The 13,324-nt window shown below is 53.8% G+C and overlaps 1 protein-coding gene across 3 annotated transcripts in view; it reads left to right on the top strand.

Annotated features, from left to right (window-relative positions):
• The window catches only part of LOC115189855 (epidermal growth factor receptor kinase substrate 8), an 82,092-nt gene that overhangs the window by 3,871 nt on the left and 64,897 nt on the right, over positions 1-13,324 (top strand). For all 3 annotated transcript variants that reach the window (XM_029748383.1, XM_029748384.1, XM_029748385.1), the window contains exons 3-4: positions 5,265-5,315; positions 7,568-7,612. In XM_029748383.1, coding sequence (XP_029604243.1) covers positions 5,265-5,315; positions 7,568-7,612 — 96 coding nt within the window. The remainder of the gene's footprint in view (positions 1-5,264; positions 5,316-7,567; positions 7,613-13,324) is intronic.

Consider the following 13,324-nt stretch of genomic DNA (forward strand, 5'->3'; position numbering starts at 1 on the left):
CCCATCTCTCTCCCTCCCCCCTCTCTCTCTCTCTCTCTCTCTCTCTCTCTCTCTCTCTCTCCATCCATCCCTCTCCATCCATCCCCCTCCCTCCCTCTCTCTCCATCCATCCCCCTCCCTCTCTCCCTCTCTCTCCATCCATCCCCCTCTCTCTCTCTCTCTTTCCCTCCAAAGCATGTAGTGAGCGTTCTTGTAGGGCCCTTTGTCTAAAGCCAGGGTCCAATAGAAGCCAGAATCATACGAGGTGGAGACCTGAAATAAGAAGCAGCATCGTACGAGGTGGAGACCTGAAATAAGAAGCAGCATCGTACGAGGTGGAGGCCTGGAATAAGAAGCAGCATCGTACGAGGTGGAGGCCTGAAATAAGAAGCAGCATCGTACGAGGTGGAGGCCTGGAATAAGAAGCAGCAGCATCGTACGAGGTGGAGGCCTGGAATAAGAAGCAGCAGCATCATACGAGGTGGAGGCCTGGAATAAGAAGCAGCAGCATCGTACGAGGTGGAGGCCTGGAATAAGAAGCAGCAGCATCGTACGAGGTGGAGGCCTGGAATAAGAAGCAGCAGCATCGTACGAGGTGGAGGCCTGGAATAAGAAGCAGCAGCATCGTACGAGGTAGAGACCTGGAATAAGAAGCAGCATCGTACGAGGTGGAGGCCTGGAATAAGAAGCAGCATCGTACGAGGTGGAGGCCTGGAATAAGAAGCAGCATCGTACGAGGTGGAGGCCTGGAATAAGAAGCAGCAGCATCATACGAGGTGGAGGCCTGGAATAAGAAGCAGCAGCATCGTACGAGGTGGAGGCCTGGAATAAGAAGCAGCATCGTACGAGGTGGAGGCCTGGAATAAGAAGCAGCAGCATCATACGAGGTGGAGGCCTGGAATAAGAAGCAGCAGCATCATACGAGGTGGAGGCCTGGAATAAGAAGCAGCAGCATCATACGAGGTGGAGACCTGAAAGCCACGTCAGCTACAGCTCTTCACCAACCTGAACCTGATGGTTTCCTTCCATATGTCGCTGTGAGCAGCTCACCAATGTTCTCTGCAGCACGTTCAATATGTAGGATTTCTAGTGGACGGCATGGAGATACCCTTCATCTGCTGTCAGGTGATCTGTCTCTGATGCTGTGGTGGAACCTGTCAGGTGATCTGTCTGGAACCTGTCAGGTGATCTGTCTGGAACCTGTCAGGTGATCTGTCTGGAACCTGTCTGGTGATCTGTCTGGAACCTGCCAGGTGATCTGTCTCTTATGCTGTGGTGGCACCTGTCAGGTGATCTGTCTGTAACCTGTCAGGTGATCTGTCTGGAATCTGCCAGGTGAACTGTCTGTAACCTGTCAGGTGATCTGTCTGTAACCTGTCAGGTGATCTGCCTGGAACCTGTCAGGTGATCTGCCTGGAACCTGTCAGGTGATCTGTCTGGAACCTGCCAGGTGATCTGTCTGTAACCTGCCAGGTGATCTGTCTGTGATGCTGTCAGGTGATCTGTCTGTGATGCTGTCAGGTGATCTGTCTGTAACCTGCCAGGTGATCTGTCTGTAACCTGTCAGGTGATCTGTCTCTGATGCTGTCAGGTGATCTGCCTGCAACCTGTCAGGTGATCTGCCTGTAACCTGTCAGGTGATCTGCCTGGAACCTGTCAGGTGATCTGCCTGGAACCTGTCAGGTGATCTGCCTGGAACCTGTCAGGTGATCTGCCTGGAACCTGTCAGGTGATCTGCCTGGAACCTGTCAGGTGATCTGCCTGGAACCTGTCAGGTGATCTGCCTGGAACCTGTCAGGTGATCTGTCTGGAACTTGTCAGGTGATCTGTCTGGAACTGTCAGGTGATCTGCCTGGAACCTGTCAGGTGATCTGCCTGGAACCTGTCAGGTGATCTGTCTGGAACCTGTCAGGTGATCTGCCTGGAACCTGTCAGGTGATCTGCCTGGAACCTGTCAGGTGATCTGCCTGGAACCTGTCAGGTGATCTGCCTGGAACCTGTCAGGTGATCTGTCTGGAACCTGTCAGGTGATCTGTCTGGAACCTGTCAGGTGATCTGTCTGGAACCTGTCAGGTGATCTGCCTGGAACCTGTCAGGTGATCTGTCTCTGATGCTGTCAGGTGATCTGTCTCTGATGCTGTCAGGTGATCTGTCTGCAACCTGTCAGATGATCTGCCTGTAACCTGCCAGGTGATCTGTCTGTAACCTGCCAGGTGGTCTGTCTGTAACCTGTCAGGTGATCTGTCTCTGATGCTGTCAGGTGATCTGCCTGTAACCTGTCAGGCGATCTGTCTGTAACCTGTCAGGCGATCTGTCTGTAACCACCATCTTGCCTTCTGGCCTTGCTGCTCTTTTATCTGCCCAAGTCAAGGCTGTCCCTATGTCCTCAATACCATAGAAGGCTGTTCCCTATGTCCTCACTGCCATAGAAGGCTGTTCCCTATGTCCTCACTGCCATAGAAGGCTGTTCCTATGTCCTCACAATGCCATAGAAGGCTGTTCCTATGTCCTCACTGCCATAGAAGGCTGTTCCCTATGTCCTCACTGCCATAGAAGGCTGTTCCCTATGTCCTCGCTGCCATAGAAGGCTGTTCCTATGTCCTCACAATGCCATAGAAGGCTGTTCCCTATGTCCTCAATGCCATAGAAGGCTGTTCCTATGTCCTCGCAATGCCATAGAAGGCTGTTCCTATGTCCTCAATGCCATAGAAGGCTGATCCTATGTCCTCAATACCATAGAAGGCTGTTCCTATGTCCTCAATACCATAGAAGGCTGTTCCTATGTCCTCACTGCCATAGAAGGCTGTTCCTATGTCCTCACTGCCATAGAAGGCTGTTCCCTATGTCCTCACTGCCATAGAAGGCTGTTCCTATGTCCTCGCTGCCATTGAAGGATGTTCCCTATGTTCTCGCTGCCATAGAAGGATGTTCCCTATGTCCTCGCTGCCATAGAAGGATACCGTATCAAAGGGGATCTGGAGTTGGCTTCATATCCAACAGATAATTAGTCTTGATGAGTCATTAGAGCTCGATATTGAGTCAGATCATTATCCTTCCTCTCATTATCCCTCCTCTCATTATCCCTCCTCTCATTATCCCTCCTCTCATTATCCCTCCTCTCATTATCCCTCCTCTCATCTCTCCATCACCTCTCATTATCCCTCCTCTCATTATCCCGCCTCTCATTATCCCTCCTCTCATTATCCCTCCTCTCATCTCTCCATCATCTCTCATTATCCCTCCTCTCATTATCCCTCCTCTCATCTCTCCATCACCTCACACATTATCTATCCCTCCTCTCATTATCCCTCCTCTCATTATCCCTCCTCTCATTATCTATCCCTCCTCTCATTATCCCTCCTTTCATCTCTCCATCACCTCACACATTATCTATCCCCCCTCTCATTATCCCCCCTCTCATTATCTCTCCTCTCATTATCCCTCCTCTCATTATCCCTCCTCTCATTATCTCTCCTCTCATTATCCCTCCTCTCATTATCTATCCCTCCTCTCATTATCTATCCCTCCTCTCATTATCTCTCCTCTCCTCTCATTATCCCTCCTCTCATTATCCCTCCTCTCATTATCCCTCCTCTCATTATCCCTCCTCTCATTATCCCTCCTCTCATTATCCCTCCTCTCATCTCTCCATCACCTCTCATTATCCCTCCTCTCATTATCCCTCCTCTCATCTCTCCATCACTTCATTATCCCTCCTCTCATTATCCCTCCTCTCATTATCCCTCCTCTCATTATGTTCCTATGTCCTCAATGCCATAGAAGGCTGTTCCTATGTCCTCAATGCCATAGAAGGCTGTTCCCTATGTCCTCAATGCCATAGAAGGCTGTTCCTATGTCCTCAATGCCATAGAAGGCTGTTCCTATGTCCTCAATGCCATAGAAGGCTGATCCTATGTCCTCAATACCATAGAAGGCTGTTCCTATGTCCTCAATGCCATAGAAGGCTGTTCCTATGTCCTCACAATGCCATAGAAGGCTGTTCCTATGTCCTCACTGCCATAGAAGGCTGTTCCCTATGTCCTCACTGCCATAGAAGGCTGTTCCTATGTCCTCGCTGCCATTGAAGGATGTTCCCTATGTTCTCGCTGCCATAGAAGGATGTTCCCTATGTCCTCGCTGCCATAGAAGGCTGTTCCTATGTCCTCGCTGCCATAGAAGGATACCGTATCAAAGGGGATCTGGAGTTGGCTTCATATCCAATAGATAATTAGTCTTGATGAGTCATTAGAGCTCGATATTGAGTCAGATCATTATCCTTCCTCTCATTATCCCTCCTCTCATTATCCCTCCTCTCATTATCCCTCCTCTCATTATCCCTCCTCTCATCTCTCCATCACCTCTCATTATCCCTCCTCTCATTATCCCTCCTCTCATTATCCCTCCTCTCATCTCTCCATCACCTCTCATTATCCCTCCTCTCATTATCCCTCCTCTCATTATCCCTCCTCTCATCTCTCCATCACCTCTCATTATCCCTCCTCTCATTATCCCTCCTCTCATTATCCCGCCTCTCATTATCCCTCCTCTCATTATCCCTCCTCTCATCTCTCCATCACCTCTCATTATCCCTCCTCTCATTATCCCTCCTCTCATCTCTCCATCACCTCACACATTATCTATCCCTCCTCTCATTATCCCTCCTCTCATTATCCCTCCTCTCATTATCTATCCCTCCTCTCATTATCCCTCCTCTCATTATCCCTCCTTTCATCTCTCCATCACCTCACACATTATCTATCCCTCCTCTCATTATCCCTCCTCTCATCTCTCCATCACCTCTCATTATCCCTCCTCTCATTATCCCTCCTCATTATCCCCCCTCTCATTAGCCCCCCTCTCATTATCTCTCCTCTCATTATCCCTCCTCTCATTATCTATCCCTCCTCTCATTATCTCTCCTCTCCTCTCATTATCCCTCCTCTCATTATCCCTCCTCTCATCTCTCCATCACTTCATTATCCCTCCTCTCATTATCCCTCCTCTCATTATCCCTCCTCTCATTATCCCTCCTCTCATTATCCCTCCTCTCATCTCTCCATCACCTCACTCATTATCCCTCCTCTCATTATCCCTCCTCTCATCTCTCCATCACTTCATTATCCCTCCTCTCATTATCCCTCCTCTCATTATCCCTCCTCTCATTATCTCTCCATCTCTCCATCACCTCTCATCTCTCCATCACCTCACTCATTATCTATCCCTCCATCTCTCCATCACTTCCTCTCATTGTCCCTCCTCTCATCTCTCCATCACCTCACTCACAGGAACAGATGGAATATACTTCCTCCACACGTCAGCCAAACATAAAAAGAAAGGTAGACTCAAACATCGCCCTGTTTGGTGTGTGTGTGTTTGATGTGTGTGTGTCTGTGTGTGTGTGTGTGTGTGTGTGTGTGTGTGTGTGTGTGTGTGTGTGTGTGTGTGTGCGTGTCCCGGTGAGCGTGCATGTGTGTGTTGCCAAGGCTTCACAATCTTCTGCAAAACCAAATGACAGATTCTATGTTATCAGAACAACCGGGGAAATTGAACTCAAGGTTGGGGCTTTTGAGTGTGAAATACAGACATGATAATGTATAGGCACGATAACATACAGACATGATAATGCATATAGGCGATAATGTATAGACACAAAAATGTATATTCGTGATAATGTATAGCTGTGATAATGTATGGAGATGATAACGTATATACATAATGCATAGATGTGATATTGTATAGAGGCGATAATGTATATACACGATAATATATATACACGATAATGTATAGAGACAATAATGTATTGACACGACAACGCAAAGACATGATAATGTATAGAGGTGATAATGTATAGCCACAATAACGTACGCACACGATAACGTATAAAGGGGATCATATATAAACATGATAATGCATATATACGATAATGTACATATGTGATAATGTATACACAATAACTTATAGACATGATAATGTATATGTGTGATCATGTATAGCCACAATAATGTATATAGGGGATAATGCATTATGTGATAGTGTATAGACATGATAATGTATAGAGGTGATCATGTATATACATGATAATGTATAGAGGTGATAACGTATAGGCATGATAATGTATAGACGTGATAATGTGTAGTTGTAATAATGTACTGTACTGTACCCTGAGGCTGTAGAACAGAACACACTCCAACCTGTCAGGGAGCAGAGAGTTTTATTTGGTTCTGCAGAAGAGACTGTTAACCTTGAAGTGTTTTCTCTCTTTCGCTCGCTGGACCTTCTGTTCTGAGAGAAAGTCACCCTGGATCCTCCTGCTGTTGTAGAACACTAGAACACTTCCCCTGCTGTTGTAGAACACTAGAACACTTCCCCTGCTGTTGTAGAACACTAGAACACTTCCCCTGCTGTTGTAGAACACTAGAACACTTCAACCTGCTGTTGTAGAACACTAGAACACTTCAACCTGCTGTTGTAGAACACTAGAACACTTCCCCTGCAGTTGTAGAACACTTCACTACTGGTAGTCTGTAGTCCTTGGCTCCACTCCCCTAATAACCCCTACTACTGGTAGTCTGTAGTCCTTAGCTCCACTCCCCTAATAACCCCTACTACTGGTAGTCTGTAGTCCTTAGCTCCACTCCCCTAATAACCCCTACTACTGGTAGTCTGTAGTCCTTAGCTCCACTCCCCTAATAACCCCTACTACTGGTAGTCTGTAGTCCTTAGCTCCACTCCCCTAACAACCCCTACTACTGCTAGTCTGTAGTCCTTAGCTCCACTCCCCTAATAACCCCTACTACTGGTAGTCTGTAGTCCTTAGCGCCACTCCCCTAATAACCCCTACTACTGGTGGTCTGTAGTCCTTGGCTCCACTCCCCTAATAACCCCTACTACTGGTGGTCTGTAGTCCTTAGCTCCACTCCCCTAATAACCCCTACTACTGGTAGTCTGTAGTCCTTAGCTCCACTCCCCTAATAACCCCTACTACTGGTAGTCTGTAGTCCTTAGCTCCACTCCCCTAATAACCCCTACTACTGGTAGTCTGTAGTCCTTAGCTCCACTCCCCTAATAATCCCTACTACTGGTAGTCTGTAGTCCTTAGCTCCACTCCCTTAATAATCCCTACTACTGGTAGTCTGTAGTCCTTAGCTCCACTCCCTTAATAACCCCTACTACTGGTAGTCTGTAGTCCTTAGCTCCACTCCCCTAATAACCCCTACTACTGGTAGTCTGTAGTCCTTAGCTCCACTCCTTTAATAACCCCTACTACTGGTAGTCTGTAGTCCTTAGCGCCACTCCCCTAATAACCCCTACTACTGGTGGTCTGTAGATCTTGGCTCCACTCCCCTAATAACCCCTACTACTGGTGGTCTGTAGTCCTTAGCTCCACTCCCCTAATAACCCCTACTACTGGTAGTCTGTAGTCCTTAGCTACACTCCCCTAATAACCCCTACTACTGGTAGTCTGTAGTCCTTAGCTCCACTCCCCTAATAACCCCTACTACTGGTAGTCTGTAGTCCTTAGCTCCACTCCCCTGATTGTTTGACATTTGAAGTCAGTAACACAGGCCTGTGCATCGTGTAACCCTAGGTTACTTTAAACTCTCGTCGGACAAATTCCTTCCTCGAGGATTCAGTAAGTTTTGTTGAATCAGTAAGTTTTGTTGAATCAGTGAGTTTTGTTGAATCAGTGTGTTTTGTTGAATCAGTGAGTTTTGTTGAATCAGTGAGTTTTGTTGAATCAGTGAGTTTTGTTGAATCAGTGAGTTTTGTTGCATCAGTGTGTTTTGTTGAATCAGTGAGTTTTGTTGAATCAGTGAGTTTTGTTGAATCAGTGAGTTTTGTTGAATCAGTGAGTTTTGTTGCATCAGTGTGTTTTGTTGAATCAGTGAGTTTTGTTGAATCAGTGTGTTTTGTTGAATCAGTGTGTTTTGTTGAATCAGTGAGTTTTGTTGAATCAGTGAGTTTTGTTGAATCAGTGTGTTTTGTTGAATCAGTGTGTTTTGTTGAATCAGTGAGTTTTGTTGAATCAGTTTGTTTCTTTATGTAACTCAACTTATCCTTGCAGCCCCCACCACCCTGATACCAGCCCCCACCACCCTGATACCAGCCCCCACCCTCAGCCCCCACCACCCTGATACCAGCCCCCACCCTCAGCCCCCACCACCCTGATACCAGCCCCCACCCTCAGCCCCCACCACCCTGATACCAGCCCCCACCCTCAGCCCCCACCACCCTGATACCAGCCCCCACCCTCAGCCCCCACCACCCTGATATCAGCCCCACCACCCTGATACCAGCCCCCACCACCCTGATACCAGCCCCCACCACCCTGATATCAGCTCCACCACCCTGATACCAGCCCCACCACCCTGATACCAGCCCCCACCACCCTGATACCAGCCCCCACCACCCTGATACCAGCCCCCACCACCCTCAGCCCCCACCACCCTGATACCAGCCCCCACCACCCTGATAACAGCCCCCACCACCCTGATACCAGCCCCCACCACCCTGATACCAGCCCCCCCTCACCCTCAGCCCCCACCACCCTGATACCAGCCCCCACCACCCTGATACCAGCCCCCACCACCCTGATACCACCCCACCACCCTGATACCAGCCCCCACCACCCTGATACCAGCCCCCACCACCCAGCCCCCACCACCCTCAGCCCCCACCACCCTGATACCAGCCCCCACCACCCTGATACCAGCCCCCACCACCCTGATACCAGCCCCACCACCCTGATACCAGCCCCCACCCTGATACCAGCCCCCACCCCCAGCCCCCACCCTGATACCAGCCCCCACCACCCTGATACCAGCCCCCACCCCCAGCCCCCACCCTGATACCAGCCCCCACTACCCTGATACCAGCCCCCACCCCCAGCCCCCACCACCCTGATACCAGCCGCCACCACCCTGATACCTGCCCCCACCCTCAGCCCCACCACCCTGATACCAGCCCCCACCACCCTGATACCAGCCCCCACCACCCTGATACCAGCCCCCACCACCCTGATACCAGCCCCCACCCACCCACAGCCCCCAACACCCTGATACCAGCCCCCACCACCCTGATACCAGCCCCCACCACCCTGATACCAGCCCCCACCACCCTGATACCAGCCCACCACCCTGATACCAGCCCCCACCACCCTGATACCAGTCCCCACACTCAGGACCACCACCCTGATACCAGCCCCCACCACCCTGATACCAGCCCCCACCCTCAGCCTGATACCAGCCCCCACCCTGATACCAGCCCCCACCCTGATACCAGCCCCCACCACCCTGATACCAGCCCCCACCACCCTGATACCAGCCCCCACCACCCTGATACCAGCCCTCAGCCCCCACCACCCTGATACCAGTCCCCACCCTGATACCAGCCCCCACCACCCTGATACCAGCCCCCACCCTCACCCTTATACCAGCCCCCACCCTGATACCAGTCCCCACCCTGATACCAGTCCCCACCCTGATACCAGTCCTCACCCTGATACCAGCCCCCACCACCCTGATACCAGCCCCCACCAACCTGATACCAGCCCCCACCACCCTGATACCAGCCCCCACCACCCTGATACCAGCCCTCAGCCCCCACCACCCTGATACCAGCCCCCCCCACCCCTGATACCAGCCCCCCCCCCCACCCTGATACCAGCCCCCCCCACCCTGATACCCCCCCACCCTGATACCAGCCCCCACCCTGATACCAGTCCCCACCCTGATACCAGTCCCCACCCTGATACCAGTCCCCACCCTGATACCAGTCCCCACCCTGATACCAGCCCCCACCCTGATACCAGTCCCCACCCCTGATACCAGCCCCCACCCTGATACCAGTCCCCACCACCCTGATACCAGCCCCCACCCTGATACCAGCCCCCCACCCTGATACCAGCCCCCACCACCCTGATACCAGCCCCCACCACCCTGATACCAGCCCCCACCCTGATACCAGTCCCCACCCTGATACCAGTCCCCACCCTGATACCAGCCCCCACCCTGATACCAGCCCCCACCACCCTGATACCAGCCCCCACCCTGATACCAGTCCCCACCCTGATACCAGTCCCCACCCTGATACCAGTCCCCACCCTGATACCAGTCCCCACCCTGATACCAGTCCCCCCCACCCAGTCCAGCCCCCACCACCCTGATACCAGTCCCCACCCTGATACCAGTCCCCACCCTGATACCAGTCCCACCCTGATACCAGTCCCCACCCTGATACCAGTCCCCACCACCCTGATACCAGTCCCCACCACCCTGATACCAGTCCCCACCACCCTGATACCAGTCCCCACCACCCTGATACCAGTCCCCACCACCCTGATACCAGCCCCCACCCTGATACCAGCCCCCACCCTGATACCAGCCCCCACCACCCTGATACCAGCCCCCACCCTGATACCAGCCCCCACCCTGATACCAGCCCCCCCCCCACCCTGATACCAGCCCCCCCCACCCTGATACCAGTCCCCACCCTGATACCAGTCCCCACCCTGATACCAGTCCCCACCACCCTGATACCAGTCCCCACCACCCTGATACCAGTCCCCACCACCCTGATACCAGTCCCCACCACCCTGATACCAGTCCCCACACCTGATACCAGTCCCCACCCTGATACCAGCCCCCCCCTGATACCAGCCCCCCCCACCCTGATACCAGTCCCCACCCTGATACCAGTCCCCACCACCCTGATACCAGTCCCCACCACCCTGATACCAGTCCCCACCACCCTGATACCAGTCCCCACCCTGATACCAGTCCCCACCCTGATACCAGTCCCCACCCTGATACCAGTCCCCACCCTGATACCAGTCCCCACCCTGATACCAGTCCCCACCCTCACCCTGATACCAGCCCCCACCACCCTGATACCAGTCCCCACCCTGATACCAGTCCCCACCCTGATACCAGTCCCCACCCTGATACCAGCCCCCACCCTGATACCAGTCCCCACCCTGATACCAGCCCCCACCCTGATACCAGTCCCCACCCTGATACCAGTCCCCACCCTGATACCAGTCCCCACCCTGATACCAGTCCCCACCCTCACCCTGATACCAGCCCCCACCACCCTGATACCAGCCCCCACCACCCTGATACCAGTCCCCACCCTGATACCAGTCCCCACCCTGATACCAGTCCCCACCCTGATACCAGCCCCCACCCTGATACCAGCCCCCACCCTGATACCAGCCCCCACCCTGATACCAGTCCCCACCCTGATACCAGTCCCCACCCTGATACCAGTCCCCACCCTGATACCAGTCCCCACCCTGATACCAGTCCCCACCACCCTGATACCAGTCCCCCACCCTGATACCAGTCCCACCCTGATACCAGTCCCCACCACCCTGATACCAGTCCCCACCACCCTGATACCAGTCCCCACCACCCTGATACCAGTCCCCACCACCCTGATACCAGTCCCCACCACCCTGATACCAGTCTCCACCACCCTGATACCAGCCCCCACCCTGATACCAGTCCCCACCCTGATACCAGTCCCCCACCCTGATACCAGTCCCCCCCCTGATACCAGTCCCCACCCTGATACCAGCCCCCACCACCCTGAAACCAGTCCCCACCACCCTGAAACCAGTCCCCACCACCCTGATACCAGTCCCCACCCTGATACCAGTCCCCACCCTGATACCAGTCCCCACCCTGATACCAGCCCCCACCCTGATACCAGCCCCCACCCTGATACCAGTCCCCACCCTGATACCAGTCCCCACCCTGATACCAGTCCCCACCCTGATACCAGCCCCCCCCCCCACCCTGATACCAGCCCCCACCACCCTGATACCAGCCCCCACCACCCTGATACCAGCCCCCACCACCCTGATACCAGTCCCCACCCTGATACCAGTCCCCACCCTGATACCAGTCCCCACCCTGATACCAGTCCCCACCCTGATACCAGTCCCCACCACCCTGATACCAGTCCCCACCACCCTGATACCAGTCCCCACCCTGATACCAGTCCCCACCCTGATACCAGTCCACCACCCTCACCCTGATACCAGTCCCCACCCTGATACCAGTCCCCACCCTGATACCAGTCCCCACCCTGATATCAGTCCCCACCCTTATACCAGCCCCCACCCTGATACCAGTCCCCCCCCCTGATACCAGTCCCCCCCCCTGATACCAGTCCCCACCCTGATACCCAGTCCCCACCCTGATACCAGCCCCCCACCCTGATACCAGCCCCCACCCTGATACCAGTCCCCACCCTGATACCAGTCCCCACCACCCTGATACCAGTCCCCACCACCCTGATACCAGTCCCCACCACCCTGATACCAGTCCCCACCACCCTGATACCAGTCCCCACCCTGATACCAGTCCCCACCCTGATACCAGTCCCCACCACCCTGATACCAGTCCCCACCCTGATACCAGTCCCCACCCTGATATCAGTCCCCACCCTTATACCAGCCCCCACCCTGATACCAGTCCCCCCCCTGATACCAGTCCCCACCCTGATACCAGTCCCCACCCTGATACCAGTCCCCACCCTGATACCAGTCCCCACCCTGATACCAGCCCCCACCCTTATACCAGTCCCCACCCTGATACCAGTCCCCACCCTGATACCAGTCCCCACCCTGATACCATCCCCCCCTGATACCCAGTCCCCACCCTGATACCAGTCCCCCACCCTGATACCAGTCCCCACCCTGATACCAGTCCCCACCCTGATACCAGTCCCCACCCTGATACCAGTCCCCCACCCTGATACCAGTCCCCACCCTGATACCAGTCCCCACCCCTAATACCAGCCCCCACCCTGATACCAGCCCCCCACCCTGATACCAGTCCCCACCCTGATATCAGTCCCCCACCCTTATACCAGCCCCCACCCTGATACCAGTCCCCCCCTGATACCAGTCCCCCACTGATACCAGTCCCCACCCTGATACCAGTCCCCACCCTGATACCAGCCCCCACCCTGATACCAGCCCCCTCCCTGATACCAGTCCCCACCCTGATACCAGTCCCCACCCTGATACCAGTCCCCACCCTCACCCTGATACCAGTCCCCACCCTGATACCAGTCCCCACCTGATACACAGTCCCCACCCTGATACCAGTCCCCACCACCCTGATACCAGTCCCCCACCACCCTGATACAGTCCCCACCACCCTGATACCAGTCCCCACCACCCTGATACCAGTCCCCACCCTGATACCAGTCCCCACCCTGATACCAGTCCCCACCCTGATACCAGCCCCCACCACCCTGATACCAGTCCCCACCCTGATACCAGTCCCCACCCTGATACCAGCCCCCCACCCTGATACCAGTCCCCCCCCCTGAT

Source organism: Salmo trutta, unplaced genomic scaffold (genome assembly GCF_901001165.1).
Source record: "Salmo trutta unplaced genomic scaffold, fSalTru1.1, whole genome shotgun sequence".
NCBI lineage: Eukaryota > Metazoa > Chordata > Actinopteri > Salmoniformes > Salmonidae > Salmo > Salmo trutta.